Genomic DNA, 25,354 nt, shown 5'->3' with positions numbered 1-25,354 from the left:
ACAAAAAATACATGGGCCTAGCATATAGGCATCTTTTTCATTACGGAAATCACTTTTCAGGAAAAGTAATAGCAAGTAATGCCAATGATAGGGGATGCTTACTCTTTAACTCAATTGAACAATGTATCTTGTCTTAGCAAGATACCTACTTGCTAATGCTAAATACAAAGTACCAGATTAAAGTAATTTCAATAGACTTAATAAGATGAAAAAAAGCAAGATCCTTCGACAAAATGCGAGAGATGGACAACTTCCACACACTACTTCAATCTGGCATTTTATTTAAAAAACCATTTAATTAGAATTAAAGGCACACCAATACAGATTGCTTGGGTTTCTTTTAGCAACTCAAACAACAAATGAAGCACTGAATCTGATGATGCCTTAAATCTACAATAACCCAACCAGTCATGCTAAAAAGCAACTCAGTAATTTTCAAGAACACCAAACTACCTAAACTCCAGAATACTTTCTATTAAATTCAGCAGTGGAAAATATACAGTCTCCCAAAGCAAATACTGTATCACCTCAAAACACTGCTCAAAGATCAGTATTTTGCAGGTTGATAGGTATGAAGCCAACTGCACTTCCTCATCTCTCTCCAGATCTCATAAAGATAACACCACCCACAACCAAAAACCTCATGAGCAAAAGCCAAAAAAATAAAAACAACCCCAGTACATGATTACCTGTCTTTTCTCAAATTTTGCCTATTTCACTTTCTTTGAGAATATAGTATTGAGAATTTTGAGGATATACAGGACTATGATTAAACTCATTACAGAAAAAAAAAGAAAAACCAATCAGCCACACCACTGCAGGTAAGTTTTTTCTTCTGAAAAAGTGTACATTTTACGGTTATGGTCTACCATTCATTTGAACAGCTTAAGTAAACGTTAGAGAAGCATGTCTTGAATAAAAGAGATCAATTTAGGAAGATGCGGTAATATACTACATTCAGAGAAGATAACTTTTTGTCACAGCATTTTAAAATGAAAAAATACATCCCTGAAATATAAAGGACTTACGTCTCATGGGTGCCAAAAAAGAAAATAGGCATTTTATTCATAGGAGGTTTTACTGCTCCATCAGGAACTTCATCCACCTAAGAAAAACACAGCCTATTATAATTCAAATCAAGTAACAGTCAAGAATAGTTTAGGAAGAAATATGTAAAAACTAAGCATTAAAATAGGAATAAAAAAACTACAGAGAAGTAAAGCAGGAACTCTTTCTAACAGTATGCCAAGAAAATATAGCAGAATCAAAACCAGTATTAACAACATCAGAAAGTTACATTACTTTCAGTTTACAGAGATACTTTCCACATGACTACTTTTAAAATGAGAGATGACATGTTACAAGCAAAAGCCACAATTTAATTTCATCCCCATACTGCCCATCCTTAAGGAAAAGCAATAGAAAGACTTCCTACCCTTGCGCTGACCTAGTAAGCTGTGGAAGCCCAAATGTGAAGTAATACCAAAAGGGTAATAAGCTTTAAAAGCACCCCAATTCCTAAGTCAGCATCTTAGCTAGATACCTTATTATCTTCATTCCCACATGCAACAAATGACCTATAGCAGTCCCGGAACTTCGCATGCCTTTTCCATGGGAGTACAGACAACACCAAAAACGACTGCATAACTTACCACATACACTTAACCTATTTAATAGAAAGCACAGTAAACAAACCCACTTAGGAGTAATCTTGCCTTATATAAATTCGTGGGGTTTTTTGCCAAGAGCAGTTATTTGGGGACATAATTTCTGTACAGCTCCAGGGGCTTGCACAAGCTCCAGTGTCACGCCATCCTGCAGCAGTCTTCATTCCGTAAAGCCGCGTTACACAAATTAGGACAACTAATGACTGCTTGAGAGGGCTACTTGTTACGGATCTGCAATGTGACTGCAAAGCCGGTTCTATCCCCGGGAACACAGCCGCGTCCTCCCTCACAGGAGGCGAAGCTGAGGGCGCTGCTCAGCACAGGTGTGTGAGCGCACCCCACAGAGAACGAGGCAAGGGGAGGAGGGGGAGCCTTACCCTGGCCGGCCAATGGGGGTAACCTTTCATCTTGGCGAAGATCAAGTCTCCGGGTTTGAAATCTCGGCTCATGTTTTCTCACCGACGTGACGCCCTATTGCCGCCAAGCGAGCCGGACTGACAGAAGGTAAGGCTCTGAGCCTCCGGCAACCACCGAGGCACTGCCAGCCACACGAGGTGCCACTCGCTGCCGGGATAAACACACGGGGCGGGGGAGCGAAGAGAAGGGCAACACAAGAAAGCACGTCAGCAAAGGCGGGCGGCCCCTGGCTGGGGCGCGCTGCGCCATGCCCGCCCTTCACTCATGCAAAGAGACCACCTGGGCGCTCCGCTACCCCGGTGCCCGCCCGCGGGCAGGGCCAGGCCTCCCCCGGCCAGGGTGGCCACCCGCCACCTTGTCCCGACCTCCCCCGTCGCCGACCAGCCCCCGGCCCCTCATGCTGGCACGATGGCGCGAGACCGCCGCTGGGGAGCAGGAAGGGAGAGGGAGGGGGCGCGCGGAAAAGAAACTCCGCCCGCCCGCCCACCCGCCCTCCTCTCCTCCATCCCTCCATCCATCCCTCCATCCCTTTTTTCCCCTCTCTCTCTCTCTTCTCCTTTTTTCTCTCTGTCTCTCTCTCTCTCTCCTCACCCCAGCTAGCTAGCTAGCTAGCTCGCCCGCCAGCCCGCTCGCCCGCTCGCCGCTTCACCAGCGGCGGTGCAGCTCCTCGCTACCAACCTCAACCGCGCTGGCGCCCGGCCCACCGCCCGCCGCGGGAAACACGGCCGCGCCGCCTCCTCCCGCCAGCGGGCCGATACCACCCGGCACGCCGCACCGGGGTGGCGGGGGAGCTCCGGAGAGCCGGCGGGAACTCGGCGAGCGCCCTGCCGTAAGACAGACGGCTCGGCTCCCGCCTCTACGCCTGGGAGAACGCGGGTAGTCACGAGAGGAAAGAGCCCGCCGGGCCCGGGGCAGGGCCGGAGAATGGAAAAGCCTCGTTCGCTCCCTCTCCCTGCAGCTGGAAAAGTGGTTCGTTCCTCCTCCGGTGGGGGCGGAGCGGCCGCGGCGCCGCTGGAGGGAGCGGAGGTGGACGAGGAGGAAGAAAAGAGGAGGAGAAGGAGGAGCCGGAGCTGCCGCCGCAGCAGCTGGCTGTGGGACCGCCCCCGGCCGCAGCGGCAGCCGAGCTGGGGCGAGCACACACACGGGCGAGTTGGCGCTGCTCAGCCGCTGACAGGCTGGCTTGGTTAATGAGCGCCATCCTCCTTCGCAAACCGGGCGAGTGCGACTGGCCCCGCGGGGCCCTTTGTGTCCCACTCCCCCTTGCCAGGCTTCTCATCTCTTTTTGCTGCCTGCCCCAAAGCTGCCCGTGTTGCCCAAGTACTCCCCAGGAACTTGCTTGATGACTTGACTCCCCCCAGCAGACAACAACCCGTGGTTGTTTATTTTAAGTCTGTAACAGAGTCCTTATCTGCTACTTAGTCACCATTAACTCCTGGGTTTGGTGGAGGTTTTCTTTGGTTTAGTTGACTGGTTAGGTTTTCCATCTAGGATTGCTACTAATTGAGACTATGTTAGTCCCCTTGTCCTCTCCTAGCTTGTTTACCAATCCACATCAAGCTTCCTTCTCACCAAGCATTTCAAGCCGCTGTGCCCTCCTCTCCTGTTTCTGTCAGCTGATGTCCTGAGTGCATCAGCCCCTGCTAGCCTCACCACAAATACCTTTCTTCGAACGGTTTTTTCTTCTCTTTCTTTGAAGATCTCAAAATCAGATATAAACCCACTACCTTCTTTCTTATGGCCTGCCCGTCCTGTTGTATTTAATTCTAGTTCTACATCAAAAATTAGCTTGCTTGTCAGCTCTTTGTGGCTTTAGTCCTATGTGATGGCCCCATACAGCACCACCCGCAAGTCATAGTATGTCTGAAAAAAGTATGAAAATATTACGGAGCTTTTTTTCTTTTTATCAAAACTTCAATTCGTACGTTGAAGGATATACCACTGACATAGTTACTGCAATTGTCCACTTTTCTAGGATATGGTGGGGTGGATTTTATTCACTCTGCTGCTGTTGTTTGACATCATATATGTTTACATCTCCGTCTTGAAATCTCTCAGTTGAAATGTTTCCAAGAACCTTTCCCTTTGCCAGTGAGGTGACCAGAAGGGGAATGATAACCTTGTTACCAGTCTCCCTCATCCACCCTGCTGTCATTTTTGTCCCGCGGTCTCTCAAAATCATTTACCTGTTTGTTTCTCTTGATAATCTGAGTGAAGAACGTGCTGCCTCGAATCTGAGGACATGCACACCTCAATCAGGCTCTCACGTCAGTCGGTAATCTTACATTTTTTGGAATTGCGGATGCCTAGGACGCGTGTGGGGCCGGCGGGCGCGCGGGCGGTGAGCGCGGGGCTGCGCGCGCCGCCGGACCGCCCGCTGGTGACGTTCCGCCGCGGCCGGAAGTTGCCGTTGGGAAGGGGCCGCGCGCCGGCCGCGTCCCTGCTGGCGGGACCTGGAAACGGCGCGGCGCTTCCCGGCGCTTCCCGGCGGCCCGGAGCGGCCTCAGGGTGCTGCTGCTGGAGCTCTGTTCTGACCTTGTTCCCTCAGCCCTTCCTACCAGGTAAAGCGCCAAAGCCGCCGCCGCGGCGTGCGCTCAGCCAGCGCCGCTCCGGGACCAGCGGAGCGAAGGGATGCTGCTAATTTGGTTAATGGCTTGCTTAAAATTTTTCATCCTGCGTTAGTGAAAAGCTAGTGGCTCGTCCAGTCGAAACTGGTGAGCTTTTATACCTTGCAGAACAGATGTGGTAGTTCCGCCTGGCTTTGTGTGTTTTAAATTAGCACATCTTGGTTGGATTTCATTTGCTGGAGGGATCTTAGAGATCCACCAGTTCCATTCCTTTGCCGTGGGCAAGGACACCTCCCACTAAACCAGGTTGGTCAGAGCCCCATCGAGCCTGGCCTTGAACACTTCCAGGGATGAGGCATCCGCAGCGTCTCTGGACAACCTGTTCCAGTGCCTCACCACCCTCACAATAAATTTCTTCCCCACATCTTGTCTAAATCAATGGCATTCTTAAAGTTAGTTAAGCATATTCAGAAGTTTTTGAGGAGAATATGACACAAGGTTTGTAGGTAACGTCCATCGAATATAATACCTCCTCAAGCAAAACCTTCTTAACTATCTTGTTTGACTGTGGGGCTCTTACGAACCCTCCATGCCCCTTGAATTTTTTTTCTTAATTGAAATAGCATTCTTTTGGAATGTATCCATTTGTGTGCTAGTTAACATCTTAGTAGAGAAATGTTGTATATTCAAAATCATTGGCATGCCCAGAAAACAGTCATTAGATATTCCATGTTTCCCTCTTCCCCCTCAAAGTAATGAAAAGACTTAAAAGTAATTCCAAAAGGTTCTAAAACTTCAAGATGGTGTGGATGTGTCAGAGGGGTTTTTGCTTATGTTTAGAGACAGTTTTGTTTTTTTTTCCCCTGCAATTATTTAGTTGCACCATTTTTTTTTTCTTTTTCTACTGTTCAGATTTTGGTATAAAACCAAATATATTTTTTTGGCAATAAATAATAGGAAAATGGTGGTATGAAAAACTAGTTTCTTAGTGTTCAGAGCTATGTCTTAATGTGAAAATTTGGCTCAATTGATAGACGTATAGTTTCCTGTACCAGGATACCTCGTTTTCTTTTTTATAGAGGTGATTAATCTTTGTGGAATACAGTTTCTACAAGTACTTTGTCAAGATTTTCTTCCCTCATGTAAAGTTTTCAGTGTGCAAGTCACCAATAATTTAATGGAACTTAATGTGTGCCTAGAAATTATACTACAGACTAGACTTCGAAAATGAGATTTTCAACTGTTTTCTCATTTGAGATAGAAAGAAAGCTATGTTGTTTTCTCTTGGAGTGTGAGTGACTATTGCGTGGCAGTTATTGTGTTTTGAGTCTTATGACCACATGCAGCAAGGTGAATTCTAATGTGTAGATGTAAAAAATCACAAGGGATACATCTAGCTATTCTATATGAATATGCTGTTCTTCGGTAAAAACAAAACAACCGAACAAAAAGCCCGAAAACAAAGACTCAGAGCTTTTAGAAATACGTTTATTTTTGCTGCATTTTCTGTTCAAATTATGGATTGAAGCAGACATGATTTTTTTTCTTCTCCTTATTTCTAGTGGAGCAACTGGAATGAATAAAATCAGTTTATATTAATATATTACACCAACTGCTGCCATTGGACACCATAATATAAAAAATAAATTCAATTATTAGAGAGCATTGAAAGGAGGGCCACAAGGTTGGTGAAAGCCTTATGAGGAGTGGCTGAGGTCACTTGGTCTGTTCAGCCTGCAGGGGACTGAGGGGAGACCTTTTGCAGTTACAACTTGCTCAAATGGGGAAGTGAAGGGGCAGACACTGATCCACAGGACCTGAGGGAATGGCCTGAAGCTGGGTCAGGGGAGGTTTAGGTTGGATATTCAGAAAAGTTTCTTCCCCCAGAGGATGAGTGGGCATTAGGACAGCTCCTCAGGGCAGTAGTCACAGCACCAGCCTGAGAGAGTTCAAGAAGCATTTGGACAGTGCTCTCAGGGACATGGTGTGACTCTTGGGGTGTCCTGTGCAGGGCCAGGAGTGTGACTTGATGATTCTAATGGATGCTTTCCAACTCAGCTTATTCTATGATTCTGTGAACATGTGACTGCAAGCCAGGGATGGTAAAGATGGAGTCCAGGCAAGTTTCCTGTTTTCCTGACTTTAATATGGATGTCCATCTGCTATCATGTTCAAAAACAAACCTTTATGGCTCATTAATATTGACTGTTGAATACAGCTTATGCTTCATGTTACCTTGCTTTAATTAATGAAAAGAGGTAATTTATGAGTTTGCTGTGCAACTTGATGTAAATAATGGATTTTTTTAAGGTCTGCATTATAAATGCATTGTCTATATTGATTTCTTTTTTATTTTAACACAAAATTAATGTTTTTTTCTAAAGGTGAGTGGAGTTACAGTTCAAAATAGTATTTCTCTTGTATAGTCCTAACTATTGCTGATTTATCAAATACAATAAAAATATCTTCAAATAGAAAATTCCAGGTTTGTAAAACACTTGGAAGACTTGCTGTGGTAAAGGTTGTTATCAGACAGCAAATGTAGTACATGCAATCGTGGTATACGTATTTATCTTCAATATAATTATTTTGAAGAGAAATGGAATTTGTAATATTGTTACGAGACAGAGGATCAATGTATGTGAACAAAATATTTTTTACTGATATTCTGAAAACCTTGACATGGGATATTCTACTATGTTACTATATATGTATATGTTAATCTATAGTATTTAAGCTTAGAGGATTAAAAGTATAATTCTCATAGTTGTCTAAAACAAAAATGATAGTTGGTTATTGTGTAGTAGTAACACTGTTTTCTAATTGCTTGTGAGTATTAAATTATTCTTTCATTATGTTATTGAATAAACTAAAGCATGTCTCTGTTACAGATTTTAATGTTTTTGTAATATGGAAGAATCATCTTGGAAGCTCATCAAGTAAATGTTTATACAGTCAACAATTGATTCTCCAGAGTTTATAGTTTGTGCAGCTTAAAAAGCTGCCTATTGGCCATCATGAGTTCATCCCCTCCAGTAAATTACTCTGTCACAGAAGCTAGAAGGTGAGCTTTATTTCTGTATTTTTAAGTCTAGTAATACACTTCCTGGTTTTCTAGGTTTTTTTTTCTAGATCCCTGAAATTATGTAATTCAGACTGAAAAAGAACCAGATACGGTGTGATATATGCCAGGTATGCCATGTCAATACAGTTATCAGATCTTAGAATTATGGAATGGCCAGACCTATGGCCAGGTCTATAGAACAGACCTCAAAAATCATTAAATTCCCTCTGCTCTGGACAGGGATACCTTTCACTAAATGAGATTGATCAGAGGCACCTTCACCTTGGCTTTGAGCCAACTGTCAGGAATGTGGCATCCATAGCTTCCTGGGCAACCTGTTCCAGTGACTTACCACCCTCACAGTAAAGGGTTTTTTTAATACCTAATCTAAACCTTCTCTCCTTCTGTTTAAAGCCATTCTCTTTTGTCCCTCACTACATGCTCCTTACAAGAGCCTCTCTCTATCTTTCTTACTGTCTTCAGGTACTGGAAGGTCACAATTCGGTCACCTTGAAGCATTATCTTTTCCAGGGTGAACAAACCAAATTCCCTCAGCTTTTCACCAATTCACCTCAGGAAAGCTGCTCTATCCCTCTAATTAACTTCTTGGGCCTCCTCTGAACATGCTCTGGCAGGTCCATGCCCTGGGACCCCAGGGCTGGATGCAGCCCTGCAGGTGGGGTCTCACAGAGCAGAGCAGAGGGGCAGAATCCCCTCCCTGCCCTGCTGCCCACACTGCTTTGGATGCAGCCCAGGACACGTTTGGCTTTCTGGGCCACCAGTGCTCATGGCTGGGTCATGTCCAGCCTCTCACCCACCAGCACCCCCAAGTCCTTCTGGGCCAGACAGCTCTGATCTCTTCATCCCCCAGTCTGTGCTGGTGCCGGGCATTGCCCCGACCCAGGTGCAGCACCTTGTACTCAGTCTTGGTAAGCCTCCTTACCATGGGCTCGCTTCTTGAGCTTGTCCAGGTCCCCCTGGATGGCAGCACATCTTTCAGGTGTGGCAACAGCATCACTCAGCTTGATGTCATCTGCAAACTTGTTCAGAGAGCAGTTGATCCCTTTGTCTGTGTTATTAATGAAGGTACTAAATAACCCTGGTCCCAGTATGGATCCTGAGGGACACCACTTGTCACTAATGTCCTTTGGGACTCTGAGCCATACATCACTGTCCTCTGGCTGCTACTGTCCAACTATTCTCATATCCACCAATGATGAGTCCATTCATCAAATCCATCTCTCCAATTTAGAGAGAATGATGGTGTGGAGGATTGTGTCAAAGGCTTTGCAGAAGCCCAGATAAATGCCATCTGTAGCCCTTCCTTTGTCCACCGATGTTGTCATGTTACCAGATGATCAATTGTCTACACCTGGTGAGCTAACACAATGCTTGTTCTCCTAAAACCATTGGCCTGTGGATCTGAACAATGCCCATTGTGTAAGAAGGAGAACTGGAAGTTCACCAGCCACAGTGCCCTGCCAGCTTGACTATGTCAGCTGTAACACTGGGGTCCCTGACCACTATGGACTGCCAGAGAGATCCTCAGGACAGAAGAATACATGCGTAAAGGAGAGGGGAAAATACTTAAATGATAGTGGGGAAGTGATTATCACATGTGTTTCTATTCTGGGACAATCAGTTAATATGTATGTAAAATATAGCATATAAACAGAAACTTACCTATACTCAGTGTGCAAGACCTCAGGAGGAGCTACCACCCTGTGCATCTGGCCGAATAAAGAATGCCTGCTTCTTAATGCTACATTGCTGCTAAGGAGTTTTTTATTTTATCACATTTTTGGTAGCAGTCACTCCATCATTGCAGGTGTGCTTTCCTGTGGCCATTTGATGTGCAAGAATTCTCACATCGTGGGCATAGGAGACATGACAGAGGTAGTTTCTGTCTCCATTTGGGAGTTCCAGAGTTTTCTGCAATAGCTGTGGGGGTAGAATTGTAAGTCTTGAACATGACTAATTTTTTTTAACCTGACACGTGTTTGATCTTTGGCACAATTAAAGTAAACTTTAATTCATTCTGTGTATCTTAAGATCTATTTGTCACTATTTAAAATCTGATTGTAAAAACCTGCCAGTTGTATAGAAATAGCAAAACTCAGTGAATAGGCACGTTGGTTCGAAAGTCAGGACCACTTCTTCAGCTACTGAGGTTTAACATAATTACACTGCCACATAGTAAATGAAAAAAAGTTTCTCTGATACAAGGTCACATTTTCAGCCAAATATGGAAGAAGAGCTAAGGAAAACTGTTTCTCTGTGATGTTCTTTGTTGGCTGTAATTAGCTGACTTGTGAAGTGAGGTGAATTGTTGAGCGTTCTGTGATGTAGGACTCAAAAGCTGTTCCCCCTGCTTATATGCTTTCCTAAAGAAACTTAAAGTATTACCAAAAATGGTGTCTAAGATAAAAGCTCTAGTAGCTGAAATATGTATTTTCATTCAAAACCAATGATCAATGAACTATTAAAATGTGAAAATGGAAGTGCATAGCAGTCTCTGAATTCCTCCTGGACTGCAAGTCATAAATGATTTGAAACTTTCCAGGGATTCTGCCTGATTTTGTGACTTAAGCTTCCAAGAACTTTATGCTTGTAACGCTTTTACTGGTAAATGAATATGAAAGGAAGACTCTTCTATCTTAGGTACGATGAAGCTTTCATAAAGTACTTACTGCATGTGTTGATGATGCTGTGAGGATTAAAGAAAATACCACAGAAATAAAGTGGCTAATTAAGGATAATTATTTGAAATGTTTAAGTAGACAAATAAAATAGTGAAGTGGTGACATAATAATATTCTGTCAGTTTTCTTGTCTTCATCTTTTAAGTTGCTGTTTTGATTCTATACTAAGAACAAAAATAGGCTTTTCTGCTTTATGTTTTTAAGTTCTTACTTGTAATGTCGTAAGTTTAGGAGCTGTGCATAAAAAGTTGTTTTTATTTTTTTTTCCCCAATGTTTACTGTTATGCTGTTTGTCTTCATGCTCTTATGCACATTTTTCATTTCTATAGTGTTCCTAATTTGTTATTACTTGAGGTATCATGTAACTTGTTTGTGGTGGTGTTTTTTTCCCACTACTTGTCCAGTTAAGCACGTAGTTAAATTTTTCTCTGAATAAGTTTTATTGTGCAGGTATCTGCAGTGTGCTCTTTTTTTCCCTTTTTAAAAAAATAATTAATAGAAGAGTTGAAAGGAAGAGCTTTATTTAAAGCTGATTGCCATAAAAACCAAGGCAATTTCCTTAAAGATTTAAAGGTGTTTCTTTTTAATTACTTTACAAAAAGTAGTTCATTCCATGTGCTCTCCTTGGAAGAGGTATTAAATATCATCAAGCTTAAGCAGAATGACCTCTCTGTTGTTCACAAACTATCAAAATGGTTACCCTTTTCTTAATCCTTGTTCTTTGGACATTAGTCATCCCTAACTTTCAGTTTGGATCCTGTTTTTCCCCCCATCCTGTGCTTTGTTAACCTTCGTGCCATCAGGTTTTTGGGCGTCTTTAGCTGAGACAATACTTATTGTATCATCTTTCAATAAGACAACCTGCCTTTCATCTCTGGCCAGCCACGGGAAAATAAAGGTCTACCAAACCTCTTATATGATGCCTGCAAACAATCTTTTGTGCAGTATACTGGTGCTCTTGATGCCCAACTGATTTTTGCCTTTTTTTTTTCTTTTTATATATTTTCTATATTCTTTGCACATATATTTGTAGCTCTGTAGCCTATCATAGTATTCATAGCTAGCATTTTATCTATTCTGTTAGACAGAAAAACAAAATAAATTCCCCAGTGGCTCCAAGCTGGAAGTCCAAGGTTAGATTTTTGGGGATGCCAAGGTTGAAACTAGCTCTCTGAGACGTATTTTCATAAACAAAGTTTGGTTCCTATCTAAAGGGGGGGAATTTGAAAAAGGTTGAACTAGGAGGAAATTACCATACCACTTACATCTTTAATTGAGGATTTTTGTCAGATATGCAATTTTTCTTAACATAAAAATTGTATGCATGTTATACTACGTGTGCACCTTCAAGGTTTTCCACCTGGCAAATTGTGCACCTAAGGATCCTTGTAAAGGTAACCCCTTTTTATCATCGAACTGTGTCTGGCTCATGATTTTAGGACGAGTGAAAAGGCATTACTTCTTCTTGCTTCCTTCATGACTTCACACCATATTTTCTTACTGCTAAAAGTTGCTTAAAGTAATGATAGGTGGTTTTACTTACGTGGTTACTGATTGTTTGCCCTTTGAGATATGTGGGTTCCTCTGGGTATGTAAATGCTGCAAGCTAATAATGTACCAGTGGTTTTTTGCAGTACAGATGGATTTTGATGATCCTTATCTCCTACATTTATTAAAAACGTAAAATGTACATGGCACCCTGTGGAACAATTACTGATGACACACAGATGAAGTCCATCTTGTTTTTAAATTAAGATTTGACAGAATTTATTAAATTATAATATATTTATAGGCTGCAGCTAAAAACCTGAAATTTCTCATTCGTTGTTACTAATGTTTTTAAAGGCTACATTTAATCTAGAATACTGTTGCCCTTGTTGTTGACATTTGTGTTAGTCTGCTTATGTGAGAAAACATACATGATCAGGTAAAGGTTTTAGTTGTGAAAAATGTTAATGGTGCCTGTGCATAAATCTAGAAGTAAAGGGATAATTTTTTTTATTTAGAAAAACCCAGTATACTGGAATTTATTAAACTGTTCTTTTTCTAATTAATACTTAAGACTTAATGTAGACCAAGGTAAGCTATTTTAGTGTTTTCAGCTCTGCATGAAATTATGCCAATATTTTGCTTAATTTAATCATGTTTCTATTTACAGTTTAATTCATATTTAGTGGCCCTGACAACTTTCACTTTTGTGTGGATCAACTGATTATTGCAGCCATGCTTACATGATTTTAATAATTTGAAAAACGACTTATATCAAATAATGTGAGCACTGAGTTTCAGCTCCTGAAATACTTTGAGTTGTCCACTTTAAAGTTATAATAATTGATTGTAAGATCATTAAGCTAGTTAATTAAACATATATTTTATACTAATTTTTCACTCTCTACATAAAAGCTTGTTTTGATTATTTTGATGCTCAGATATTCTGAAGGAATATGTATTTCACTTTCCACCTTCTTGCATTGAAATATCTTGAACTTGATTTTGATGCTCAGAGAAGAATCCCATTACCTGCCAAGCAGATTTTCTTTTGGCTGGAAAAGTAGTGGAAATAACAGTGTTTTAGTGAACTAGACCTTTAATTAGTGTTTTGTTTGTGATCAATCTGTTGTTTAGATGTACATATATTTGAAAACAAAATGTGAAAGAGTTTTATCCACATTTGTGCATTTGTTTTATGACAGTGATGTTTTTGAGACAGTAATCCATGTTAGAAAATGAGCTTTTCTGAAGAGACAAACAGAAACTTCCTAGTCATTTTAATGTATGTTATTGGAATGATGTTTTTAAGCATTCTGGAAGTTTATTGGATCAATAATAAAAATAATGAAAAATAATTAAAAGCATGCTTAAATTGACTCAGGGAAATGCAAAGTGCATATCTGATGTAAGTTCCTGCTTCTGCATGTCTCACAGTTTGCTTAATAAGCAACAGTAAGCATAGTTTTACTTTAATGAGCGTATATAGCTTTGGACCCACAATCTGATAATTGAAATAAGGGAGCATTAAAACTTAAAAGGAATGCTTTTTTTTTTTTTTTAAACAATATTTTGCAGCTTACATAATGAAGAATGTGAGTTACTACAGAAAAGCAATGAATCAGAATTGGACGCTGTTTTGGGTCTGAGATTGAAACTTCTTCAAGCTAAAAAAGAAAATTTGGATTTAACTATTCAACACAATCAAGAAGTAAGGATTTCTTTTTTTTTATTTGCCTTATTTTACTCCTGGAATAAATGTTATCTTGTTTCATTGAAATGATACTCTCACATGGTGCATCAAAAGCATAGTCAGCAACTGGAAAATATCATGAAAGGCAGCACCTCTCATACCTGTTCATAGATACTGTTAGCACCTCTACTCTCATTGTTAATTTTTAAAGGTGCGATAGGTAACTTGAGCACTTCTCAACAGAACAACGCAGAAGAATCTTGTGCACCCTGAGCTCAGTGTAAGAGAGTGTTTGTTTGTTTTTGTTCTAATCCAGATAGTTCCATGCGTCTATTTTTTGGAATCACACAACAGTTGATAAGCCAGTGGGAAAACAGCAATGTAACTGAAGCACAAGAGCAAGTCTTTGTGGGGGAAGCAGACATCTCTTAATTTGTGTACATACCCAGATGATAAACGTACATGGACAGGATTTATTGGCTGGATTTAGCCAAAACCACATGAATGAGCACTCACACCGACTGCTCCTGGCAGACTGCTTGGAGCAGAATTGCTGCCTATAGTAGTAATAATGCTTCTTCAGAGGCATAGTTTAAACCTGATTATCAACTACTAGATTGGCATTAACAAATATGGGAAGTGTGCCCAGCAGGAATTACTGAAACTGATTACAACTCAGCACCTCTGTTTGTTAGTGGGAAAACTGATATTCAAACTAAAGAAAAGATTGAGTATATTCTTAATGCTACTTCATTTCAATGCTACATGTACTGATTACATGTTTTATTGCAAACAACATCAAGGAAATCCTTTGTAGTGTGGGTTATTTCCCATGTATGAAGTTCTCATTAACAAAAATATTGCTACTTTGCAGATGTTCTGAAGGAATATGTATTTCACTTTCCACCTTCTTGTGTTGAAATATCTTGAATTTGATTTTCTGAATCCAGTTTTTGGCAGCCAAGATTGTTTCTCAGCCTGTATAAGATCTCTTTTGGAAGTGTTTTCTATTGTTAGTTGTGTGTTAGCATTAATGGCATCTGTTGACTACTGAGCATTATTGGACTGAATTTTATGCTTGTATGTGTATTTGTGAGTTACAAGAGGTCTGATAGTCTAGTATCCCAATATGACTGTTGTTCTAAATGTTACCAGAAAATCATCTGGAATATAATGTTTCTCTTGTGGCATTTTTTCCTCTAAGGTGCAGGAAGATGACAGTAATATATGATTATTTTTTTTAAGGTAGTATATTTTTTGAAAAATTGAGTGGTATGTTTAAGGTACATGATAGGAAAAGGATCAGTTCACAAAAACCTCTAAAGCGTCAAAATGTGCATAAACATGCAGTTGCAAGATTGTATTTCAAATTCAAGTGGAATCAGATCGCAGTTGTGAATGTGATTCAAAGTATCTTTAAAAAATATTCAGTAGGTGTGTTTCTGTAACGTGTTGCACTTTTTCAAGGGAACATTGTTAGCAGTTTGGTGAAATTTATTTTCTAGGTGTCTAACTATGAAAAACAGATAATCAAATTACGGTCAGAATTTGAGAGAGGAGAAGCCATTCGACAAAGTTTGGAGTATGAATTGGCAGTTGCCAGAAAAGGTGCCCATCTGAAAATGTGTACTGCAGAAGAAGAATTAAGTGATGCAAAAAACAAACTTGTGGAACTGCAAGGTAGGTTTCAAGGAAGTAAAGATGGAATGAAGGCTAAATCTGTTTCATGTCACTAAGGTAAGTCAGAAGCAGGGACTTAATTAAATTTTCTAGTTACTGCTGTTTTTCTTGAACCTGTTTTATCTTCCTGTCTCTTATCCATCTGCTTTTGAAAACTCCTAAGAGTTCACAAAACTCCTACTGTCTCACATGTGGATTAGAACTAACTGGCTAAACCTTCATATCCTTCTTTTCTCTTGCCCATCACCTTCTGTTATTTCTTCCTTCAGTGCTGTGTACAGAATTGTAATCATGGTGGCCATCTTCACATCCATGTTATCTGTGTGTCCAGTAGATCTTCCTTTTCCATTTCAGAGGGGAAAAAATTACAAGAAAAAAGAACAGAAAAAATTATTTCCCACTCATTTGTTTGCACTATTTCCAGCAGCTTTTTTCCAGAACTTCTCAGCATACCTCCATTTTCTTTCATTTTTTCTTTCATCTTTTCAAATATTTCAAGCTTTTCATTGTTCATGTCTGGTTTATTTTCTTCTCACAGTTTTTGTTTTGTTTTTCTTTTTTTTATAGTAATGTGTATTGTGACATGTGGAAGAGAAAGTTTTTACCTAGACTTTTTATTTCCTACTATTTTTGTATTCAAAAATAATAGGAAATAAAACTCAGATTTCCTTTATACTCCTCAAATAGAGAGATTTCTTACAAGGAAGTGAGGTGCATTTTTAGTTACCTAAACTAGTATATGTATTTAATCTAGTGCAGGAGATGTATCTCTGAATTTAATAAGCTGTTGGTATTCAGTGAAGAGTTTGAGTACTCCTTGAAGATTTTAACCTTCCAAGAACTGTAAGAGTAACTGGATCTTGAAAATACTTCAAGTAACAAGTATTTTTAAGGTACTTGGAAAGCTGAGCTTTCACTCCTTTGTAGAACACATGAATAATCAGAAATCTTAGGGATTGCAAACACATGAAAAATAATTAATCTTATGGATTGCAATCTGGAAGAAGTCATTTTTTCCCCTTTGGAAATTTCTCTGTGATTACAAATGGAAGATTTGAACTGCTAGTTTCTCACCTAGAGCAAAGTTATGTTTCTTTCCATGTGTACTAGTTTCCTTGCCAGTGTAGCCATGCAGGTATGGAGAGGCAGGACTCAAGAGAGACTGATGCTGATGGAACCACAGCACAGTGAACCCAGTCTACTGGGCTGCCTGTCACTTTCCTGAATGGACTGGGCTAACATGTGGTGAGGGGACTGGAGAACAAAAAGGGACTAGGAAGGGCTTTGCAGAGGCAAGGGAGATTTTCTTAAATGCTTGTGTGTGTTAGTTTCTTTCAATACCATAGTCAATAATTAGTAGTCTGTCAATTGATGATAAATTCCGTTGGTCAAAATTTCTCAAGCTTTTTATGTCTGTGACAAGTGCCAAAGAAAACAAATTATAATTTTGCTGCTTAATATTTTAGCAATTAGTAATTTTTTGCTTCTTTTCCTTTGCCGCCTGAAGCCTTTCTCACCTCACATGGTGCTTTAGTATGGCCCCAGCATATCGCCTCAGACAGAATGCTTAATTTGTGCCTTGTACCCTTCAGCGTTTGCTTCAGATTTTTTTCTACTGTTCTTATTCAGAGTTGATTTTCTGCCATCTGACAGTCCTTTCCTATCATTGTGTCCACTGATTCTCTGTGTTGTCTTAATGTGTTCTCTTAATTTCATTATTTTCTGCCTAGGAAGAAATGTCAGAAAACGGGGATGGATTTGAAATAAAATCCTGTTATGAAGTGGAAATGACTTAAATGCCAATGCAGCTAGTTGTATTTAGTAAAATGAAAAACTTTTGTAAAATATTTTCTTCTGTAAAGCTGCTTACAAGTTATGAAGGTTTTTGTGGCATTTAAGCTTTCGCAGAAGAGTGTATACAATGTTCCCCATCTCAGATCATTTGTGGGCTGAAGATTTAAATCTCTTGAGGAGCAGTTAAGTTTCCTTGGAAAAGCTAAATCTTTGCCTGGTAACCCAACCTGCCTTAGGTTTATCTACATGGAACAGGTGCCTGTTTTTACTGTCATTTAAACTGAGCTCAAATGTAATTGATACAGACTAATACCTATATCAGACATGACATTTGGAAATCAACTGGCAAAATGCAGAAATCTGAAAATTAGTCCTCCATTCTATAAAGATGTAATTTCACAGAATCACAGAATATGCTGATTCGGAAGAGACCAACAAAGAGTTATCTCAGGTGTTTATTCTTTTCCAAGAGAAAAAAGTGTTTTAATTTTTAAAAATGTCTCAAACATTCTTATGTTCTTGTGGGAAAGATTTGATAGGAGCACAAAATTTGCTAGTTTCTCCTTAGTAAAGATGATGCACAGGGTATCAAAATACATAGAAGAACTGATGATCATGATGTGTTGGTTTTTTTCTTCTAGATATGTTTTGCCATGCTGCTTCTACCTTTTTTCTTTCTCTTTTTCTGTAAACAATAGTATTCAATGAAAAACTTCAACAGAAAGTGACAGAGACTGAGAAAACGTTTCATGATGCTCAACAGAAGTGGGAAGAAGAACAGCAAAGACTTGAAAGGATGAAGGATGATATCAGCAGAATTTATAACCATGAATATGTATTCCTTCTTAAGGAAAGAAACGAAGTAGAAATTATTTTACTGGTATGGTGTATTAATGAACTGCTAAATAACTGTAATTAACTGCTGAATTAATATCTCAGCAGAAAGCTGCATGAGATAATGGCTGGAACTTTTTTCCCAAGTAGCTAAATGCTGCAGAGTATTTCTGAAGAATGTAGCCTTATTAATTTACGCTTGGTATGTCACAGTCTTTCTTGCTTTGATGAAATGTGTTATGGCTGATTTTGATGGTAAATGCCTAAATCAAGTTACCAGTGCACAGTCCATTTGCACTGTCATGCAATATTGAGTTAGTAAAATCAGGGACACCTAACACCCACTGATTCAATTTCCCCGTTACTTCCCCCAGTGTGGCATCAAATAGCCTGTGAATATGAAAATAGTTTGTATAGCATGAAGACCACATACTTTCAGGGTACCTGAACAGTGATGATGGAATTTCCAGCTGTGCAGTATGTGTGTTACTCACTCTATACCACATATGAAAAGTAAGCATTATTTATTGGAAATTCTGCCATTTGGTTAGATAAAAATCAACTAAGAGATGGCCTTATAATCTGTTTTAGAGTGTGGGTTTTTTTTCTTTAATAATGAATTTCGTCATATTTCCTGATTTTTATTAATATTTATATAACCTTTGAGTGTTAAATGTGTGAAAAGTAATAAAAGTACAAACTTGTTTTTACACCTTTTTTAGATAGTCAGGCTATTCAAAACTGAAATACGTTTAGAAGAAATCATATAGCATTGTGGTATAGAAGTGCTGAGTGAACATGCCAAACTTTTGCCTGGGGCACAAACAATTATACCACTAGACTTCAATTATATTTTTTCTTTTTAAATGACAAGTTGCATATGTTGTATCTTTGCTATGTAAGAATGCTATTTGATAGAAAACCGGAATGTATTCAGCTGTACTTATTCTTCATAAAAAGAAGTGTGTGCAGAGGCTCTGTTAAGGCTGATAGACATTTGCATTACATGATATATGCAGAGAACAGATTGCTTCTAAAAGATTAAATTTTTAATATATTTTCTTCCTTTATATAGTCCCTTCTAACAGACTTGTCTCAGTTGGGATGGGCATTGGTCAAGCAATAGAAAATTTTCTGGTTGCTTCCTTCCCTCCTGGTCAGCTCCAAGCCTGGGACAATACCAGTCTTCCCAAATGACACTAAACTTACCTGGAAGCTTGATTCTGACAAATCAAGCCAAATTCTGACATGTTGTGCTATGTCCTGTGTTATGGTGCTGTTGGTCAGATTCTATATGGCGCCTGTAGAAGCAGCTCACAAAACAAAACAGGCACAGATACTCCCTTAATTACATATATTTCAAAAGTACTGCTGTACTGACTCTTCAGCTGTTTGAAGGCAAGATCTAGAAGGAATGATGCAGTAATGACACCTGTAGTAGAAATCAAGTGGTGTGTGGATAAATAGTGTTTCTGTGCATAGACTGCAAAAGAAGTTGCATTGTGTTGTTTATTTTAATGACGAGGAGACCTGATGGGGGAAAAGGATCCCACCGATTTGAATTTTCTCTAAATGAAGGATAAAATGGAAATTACCTCATCCCCTCAGTAATTTTGTGGATATGTTGAGCAGTACTTTGAGAGACTAATTGGGAGAACTGTAAATGAATACTTTAAAAAAAAAGGGAAAGAGAAGGTTTCAGAGAAAAACGTGTGAGTTCTTTGATAGGTTATACCCTAAGGTCCTTCTCAAACCAACAGAAAGATGAGTCAGTTTTCATTCAAAGTCAGTGCTTAAAAAAACTAAGGCTAGGTTTAGGCTATGAGGAAACTTACTCTTAGACACAGTTTTCTTACTAAGTTGCCAGGCAAAGCAGGCTAAGAGTGGTGCTTTGGCTCTGTGTTCTGGCTAACAGTAGACTGAGTTAAGTAGAGGAGGTTTTATATATCTTTTATATAGTGTTAGGAAGTGTTTCTTGAGTGCATTTAATACTGTTGAAAAATAATGATGTTTTAAGAAGCATACTATGCTCTTAGAAGTGATGTTTATCCTCAGATTAAAACAAACAGTGGATTGCTTGGGTCACTGTGTTCTCTCGTTGATTCAGAAGTCAAAGGTGATTTGTAGAAGCAGGGGTTTAGTTGGAAGAGTGTTCTAATGCTTTATAACTTTTTGCGCCTAAAGTAAATGTGATTCACTACTAGGTGTCAACTATTAGTGTGCTTTGAATAGTAAAATTTTCCGGTTTAGTTCAATTGCAAGTAGTTCAGTTTTTCTGCTTTGTTTTTGTAGTGTTCCTTTGCCCATTACCCTAGTTATAGTTATAGTTATAAAATTCTGGGAAATAAAAAATATATACATAAATGTTAAATCAGGGCATGACTGTCTTAGTTGTTTCAAAGCTTAACTGATTTAACTTAGCAGATAAATATCAGATAGGTCTAGGTTTGTAAGCTAAAACTTCAAATGTGTTCTAGTCTTTTGTGTTGTGTATTTACAGTCCTGTTTTAAATAATTCATAGTTATTTTGAGTTACGAGATGGAAGCCAAATTAAGTGGTCTTGATATATACATAGGAAGAAGATTCTAAGCATGTATGGCAAATCCTGGTTCCAAACCTGCACTTTGTGAGTACAAGCCTGAACTTATCTATGAAAATGCTGAAGTAGGCATAGAAATGAAGTCAGTTTAATCTACAAAAATCTGTCTGTGATATGGAGTAAAAGTAATCCTCTCTGCTTTCTAACAGAGAAAGATTTGTGCTGTGCTATATTGAGTGTGCTTAGCCTAGGTTTTGGTACATGGTGAAAGATGTTGGAGTTCATTAGTAAGTGCGATAGCATCATCTTGTGGTGAGTCAGAATATAGTATTCCTTCACAGAAGCACTCAGTTTTTCCTTAGACTATTTGTGAAATTGTGTTGTTTATACACTCTTTAAACCAGCTGACCAGCCATGTTTTTCATAAGCAAATATGTACAGTGAGTGTGTATATGACATGCAGATACACATACATATATAAAGGTGTTTCTTTTTTAGCATGGTGAAGTATGTTTCTTTCTGAACCTTCCAAGTGCAGGTAACTGCTGGAACAGTCTGACGCAGTCATACCATGTCTAAAAAGTTCAGAGACTTCAAGATTCTGAAGTCATGTTGACTTGTTTAACAAGCTTGATTCCTGTCAGTTTTTGTCTGTTAGTGTTAACTACATTTCCAGCATAAAATATTTTGAAGTCTTGATGTAGTATTTTTCCAGGAAACTGTGTATTACTTACTTCATATGCACTTTTCACATCTCACTTCTATTAATATGTGGAAGATAAATCTAAAGAGGAATACTTCTGTATCTCGCCAATATGGAGAGAATGAGAGTAATTATAAATTTGAGTAAAAGTAAGTTTTTTTGCATGCTGATGGGAAGAAACCTCTTAATTATCTTGGTATTGAAGGCAAAGTTAGAGGATTACATTAAATTTAATCCATATCCAGGTAGACTGTTTTTGCAATATTTTGATTTACTGAGGTTCCTGTTTTTTAATAAACTTGTTTCACAGGCATGCTCCTTGTTACCTTTTCAGAGAATGCCAAAAAATTGTGCCATAGTGGCCCCACATGAAAAAAGAGAAAATTAATTAATTCTTTTCAGTTACTAGTTGGTAATAATGAAGTGGCATTAGGTGTTAAGAAGGGAGTAATGAATCCCTTCATGTCATGTTTAAGTGGCCAAAACTTTCTACCTTCAGTCATGAAGAACTTCTAAAATATGTTTTAAACTTTTGAAAAGACTTGTATTTCTTTGATCTTCATGTATAAACATGGTTCTGTCAAATTTAAGTCTTCCAAAGAATCATTCTTTATAAAGAATTAATTTTCTTTTTCTTCTCCTCCCTGCTCTGCAGATGCTTTATGATTAGTAATTTTGAGGAATAAGATTATGTGATGTAAGACTAATAGCAGAATTTGTAGACCAACTGGTTTATTTTCACAAAATGTCTCTTACCACAATAAACGATAGGAATAAATGAACAGGAGGACTTACGGTAATCTTTCTGTGTTTTGTGCAGAAAGTAATTGGCTCTCCAAAGGTCCTCCAGCTAAATCACTGGATTTGTAACTTATTTCTGATGCTACTTATGAAAGAGCTTACTCCTGTCCGCTGGACCAAAGCTATTCTTTTTTGAGGCTTTTGGAATCCCCAGCTTAAATATGCACTAGGCTACTGGGGGCTCATTATTTGGCTACTTTCCTCTGTGGCTGGTGTGGCATAAATGAGGATCTTGTAGTAGTGACTCTGCAGAGCTTCTGGGTCTAATAGTGTTAGTAATTATACCAACTTGTAGCTTGGTTCAATTTGTAAAAGCAGAAATTGTAGTGGGGAGCAGCTTAGTTATTTTGTCTTTCCAAGAGCTTCGTAGTTCATGTAGGTAACTTTAAAATTTCATTTCTAGACAGAAAAGTCGTCAGAATAGTAGAAATTAAGAATATTTAGTCTATGGGAGTAACTTTCAACAAATGTTTGAAAACTTAATTTGAAGTTCTAGCAGTTAAAATAATAACAAAGCAAAACTTCAGTCTATGTGTCGTTTCATCAAATGCACTTAACTGTTTCCCTCTCTACCATTGCCTTTGAGCTGCAAGAGAGAACAGATTGGAGGAGCAGCTTTGCATTTCTTTAGAGAAAGATTTCCTGAGGAATATTGGCTCTGATTTTAGTATTACTGCAGAAGGTTGTGTTTGTAGTGAGATGTGAGCCAGCATGTGATGTCTGGTGGAAGAACATGTTGGTTGTTGGGTAACTGGTTGACGTGTTCCAATGTATTAGATTTTAATAATCTGTTCTGATGCAGTCGTTCTTCTTTTGATTCCTATACTTTACCTTAGTAAAAGTAACTCTTAATGCCTTATTTCTTTTCTAGGAGCTGAATAATGAACTGCAAAATACACGCAAGAAATTGAGAGATGTGGAGATGGAACACAGTAGCTGTAATGAGATGCTGAGATGCCAGGCCAATGAACTTAAATGCAGCACTGAACGAGAGAATATACTTAAAAAGGAACTTGAAGTAAGGCTGTTCGACTGTTGCTATTAGTCTCAACAAGCACTGACACTGAGCAATTTAATTTTTGAGGGATGGAACCTTCCAGTTAGGCTGGAATTTTGTACTTGATGGACAAAATATTGAACATCTGTTTTGCAGAAAAGGCTGAACAGGTGAATGCTACTTTTGTTGTGAACCTGGTTTGGGACTTGTGTTTAAACAGCAGATAGGAAAAGGTTTATGTAAGTGTGAAAATGAGGCTAACTTTACTTTAGGAAAGCTAAAGTCTTAATTTATTTATCTTCTTATATTTTTGTTTTGTTGAATTTCTTGTGGAGAATCTGCTGGAGCTGCAAAAATTGCCAGATGTTATGCTAGGTGAGGGAATATAATATAGGAGGATCACAATGGTCATACAGCAGGGTCTTACAGAGGTCTTACTCCTCCTATCTAGAGTTGGTTACTGCAGGTTTAGTTTTCCTCTCTGTTGAGTGACATCCATGGTTGAGAAGTCTTTAATCTTTGAGAATAATACCTTGTAAATATGCTATTTACACTAAACAGCTAGTTTCCTCCTAAGTTTTAATATTTTATTTGTCCACTGATAGGCTTTGTAGTAATTATATTATCTGTCTGGACCAAGACTTTCTTAGTAGAATATTTGTTGTTGCAGAAAAGGTTAGTGAGTGGACAATTCTTTATCCTAATGTACGTTTTCTACCAAAGGCATCTCTATAAATATTTTCTGCAATGAATTTAAAAGAACTGTCATTTCTTAAGTATTGTGAAACCTTGAAGGAGCAAGTGACATAGTCTTCAGCTGTGATTTTTTTCTGTTGTTTTTCTCTTAAAGGCAAAATAAATGTTTTAAGCATTGATTTTTAGGTAGGTAGAGTCCTGCATTAAAGATGAAGCACAAAAGAAAATTCCTACAGGGAAGATCAAAGCTCATCAACTAAAAACACTGACTTATTGACCAACAAGGTAGACCTTTGTGCCCTCTAAGAATTCTACAGGAAATCTATTGTCATATATTTTGAGCTGCACTTACTGGCCTAGGTGGAATTGCCTTCAGTTGAAAAGTGTTGCATACTGTGAAGTTCCAATAGCCCTTTTAAAAAACACCAGGTTTTGTTTCCCCCTACTTGAATAAGGACTCTGCTTGTGACTTCATGGCTTTTTGTATACTAACAGAGAAGTCATGAGCTGAAAGGAGGAGGAGCAAGGCAGCAAATAATTTATCTTTTTAAATATTTTGATTGAATATACGCACGAGCTGTAAATTTAAAAAGAAAGGACACAGTTCCTTGAAATTGTACAATTGCTATACCGTAGTTATGGTCTTATCCACTGACCACAATCAGAAAAAATATTTCTTTGCTTCTAAATTTTTGTTAAACTATTTTAACGTTTTGAATATGTTAATAATGTAAAAACACATATTCTGTCTGCAGAAAAATGAGTCTCGTGGTACTTATTGATAAGGATAGCTATTTAACAGTGATTAAGGAAATGTACGTGATGAAACCTCTTGCATTTGAAAGTTAAGAAAATTAGCACAAGTCTTTGAATCAAAAATACCAAACTAGGTTAGACTTCAATACATATCCTGTTGGCAGCTTGCATTTCACTCTTACAAGTAAATTGCATATGTGTAATTACCTGAAAGAGCCTGCAATAACCTTGTAGATGGGGATTCTACCACTTGCCTGGGCAGCCCCCTCCTATGCTTTGCAGTCCTTGCCCTGAGAATTTTTTTCCTCATATCCAGTCTAGATTTCCACTGGTACAAGTTGAGGCTGTTTCCTCTCATTCTGTCACTTGTTGCCCGCAGAAAGAGACCGACCCTCACCTGGCCACAGGCTCCTTTCAGACAGCTCTAGAGAGTGATGAGGTCACCCCTGAGCCTCCTTTTCTTCGAGCTACACAACCTCAGCTCCCTCAGCCACTCCTCACAGGGCTTGTGCTCCAGACTCTTCACCAGCCTTTTTGCTCTTCTCTGAACGTGCTCCAGCACCTCAGTGTCCTTCCTGAATTGAGAGCCCCGGAATTGAGCACAGGATTGGAGCTGTGGCCTCACCAGTGCCCAGTACAGGGGTACAATCCCTGTCCTGGCCCTGCTGGCCACGCTATTGCTGGAACAGGCCAGGATGCCATTGGCCTTCTTGGCCACCCGGGCACAGCTGGCTCATGTTCAGCCGCTGTCACCGGCACCCCCAGTTCCTTTTCTGCTGGGCCACTTTTCAGTCACTCTGTCCCCAGCCTGTGGCACTGCCTGGGGTTGTTGTTGTCAAAGAGCAGGACCCAGCTCTGGGCCTTGTTGAATGTTATGGCGCTGGTCTCGGCCCATCTCTCCAGCATTTCCAGCTCCCTCTGCAGAGCTTTTCTTCCCTCCAGCAGATCAACATTTCTGC

At 39.3% G+C, this 25,354-nt stretch overlaps 2 protein-coding genes across 8 annotated transcripts in view; one reads left to right on the top strand and one right to left on the bottom strand.

Moving 5' to 3' along the window:
* Positions 1-2,844, bottom strand: part of PSIP1 (PC4 and SRSF1 interacting protein 1) — a 35,087-nt gene extending 32,243 nt beyond the window's left edge. For 2 of the 4 annotated variants that reach the window (XM_088156562.1, XM_088156564.1), the window contains exons 1-3: positions 2,763-2,844; positions 2,045-2,231; positions 1,029-1,105 (exon numbers count right to left, since the gene is read on the bottom strand). In XM_088156562.1, the coding sequence (XP_088012688.1) occupies positions 1,029-1,105; positions 2,045-2,116 (149 nt within the window). In that variant the 5' untranslated portion in view covers positions 2,117-2,231; positions 2,763-2,844. Of the gene's footprint in view, positions 1-1,028; positions 1,106-2,044; positions 2,232-2,675 lie in introns of all 4 variants that reach the window. The other 2 variants (XM_088156563.1, XM_088156565.1) reach the window with 1 other exon arrangement.
* A 1,664-nt stretch (positions 2,845-4,508) lies between these two features.
* The window catches only part of CCDC171 (coiled-coil domain containing 171), a 156,706-nt gene continuing 135,860 nt past the window's right edge, over positions 4,509-25,354 (top strand). For all 4 annotated transcript variants that reach the window (XM_014873186.2, XM_014873104.2, XM_088155897.1 and 1 more), the window contains exons 1-6: positions 4,509-4,642; positions 7,540-7,712; positions 13,480-13,612; positions 15,100-15,274; positions 17,767-17,948; positions 22,818-22,964. In XM_014873186.2, the coding sequence (XP_014728672.1) occupies positions 7,666-7,712; positions 13,480-13,612; positions 15,100-15,274; positions 17,767-17,948; positions 22,818-22,964 (684 nt within the window). In that variant the 5' untranslated portion in view covers positions 4,509-4,642; positions 7,540-7,665. The remainder of the gene's footprint in view (positions 4,643-7,539; positions 7,713-13,479; positions 13,613-15,099; positions 15,275-17,766; positions 17,949-22,817; positions 22,965-25,354) is intronic.

The sequence above is a fragment of the Sturnus vulgaris genome, chromosome Z (genome assembly GCF_052056855.1).
Source record: "Sturnus vulgaris isolate bStuVul1 chromosome Z, bStuVul1.hap1, whole genome shotgun sequence".
NCBI classification, from domain to species: Eukaryota; Metazoa; Chordata; class Aves; order Passeriformes; family Sturnidae; genus Sturnus; species Sturnus vulgaris.
This window is presented reverse-complemented; position numbering and strand designations above follow the sequence as displayed.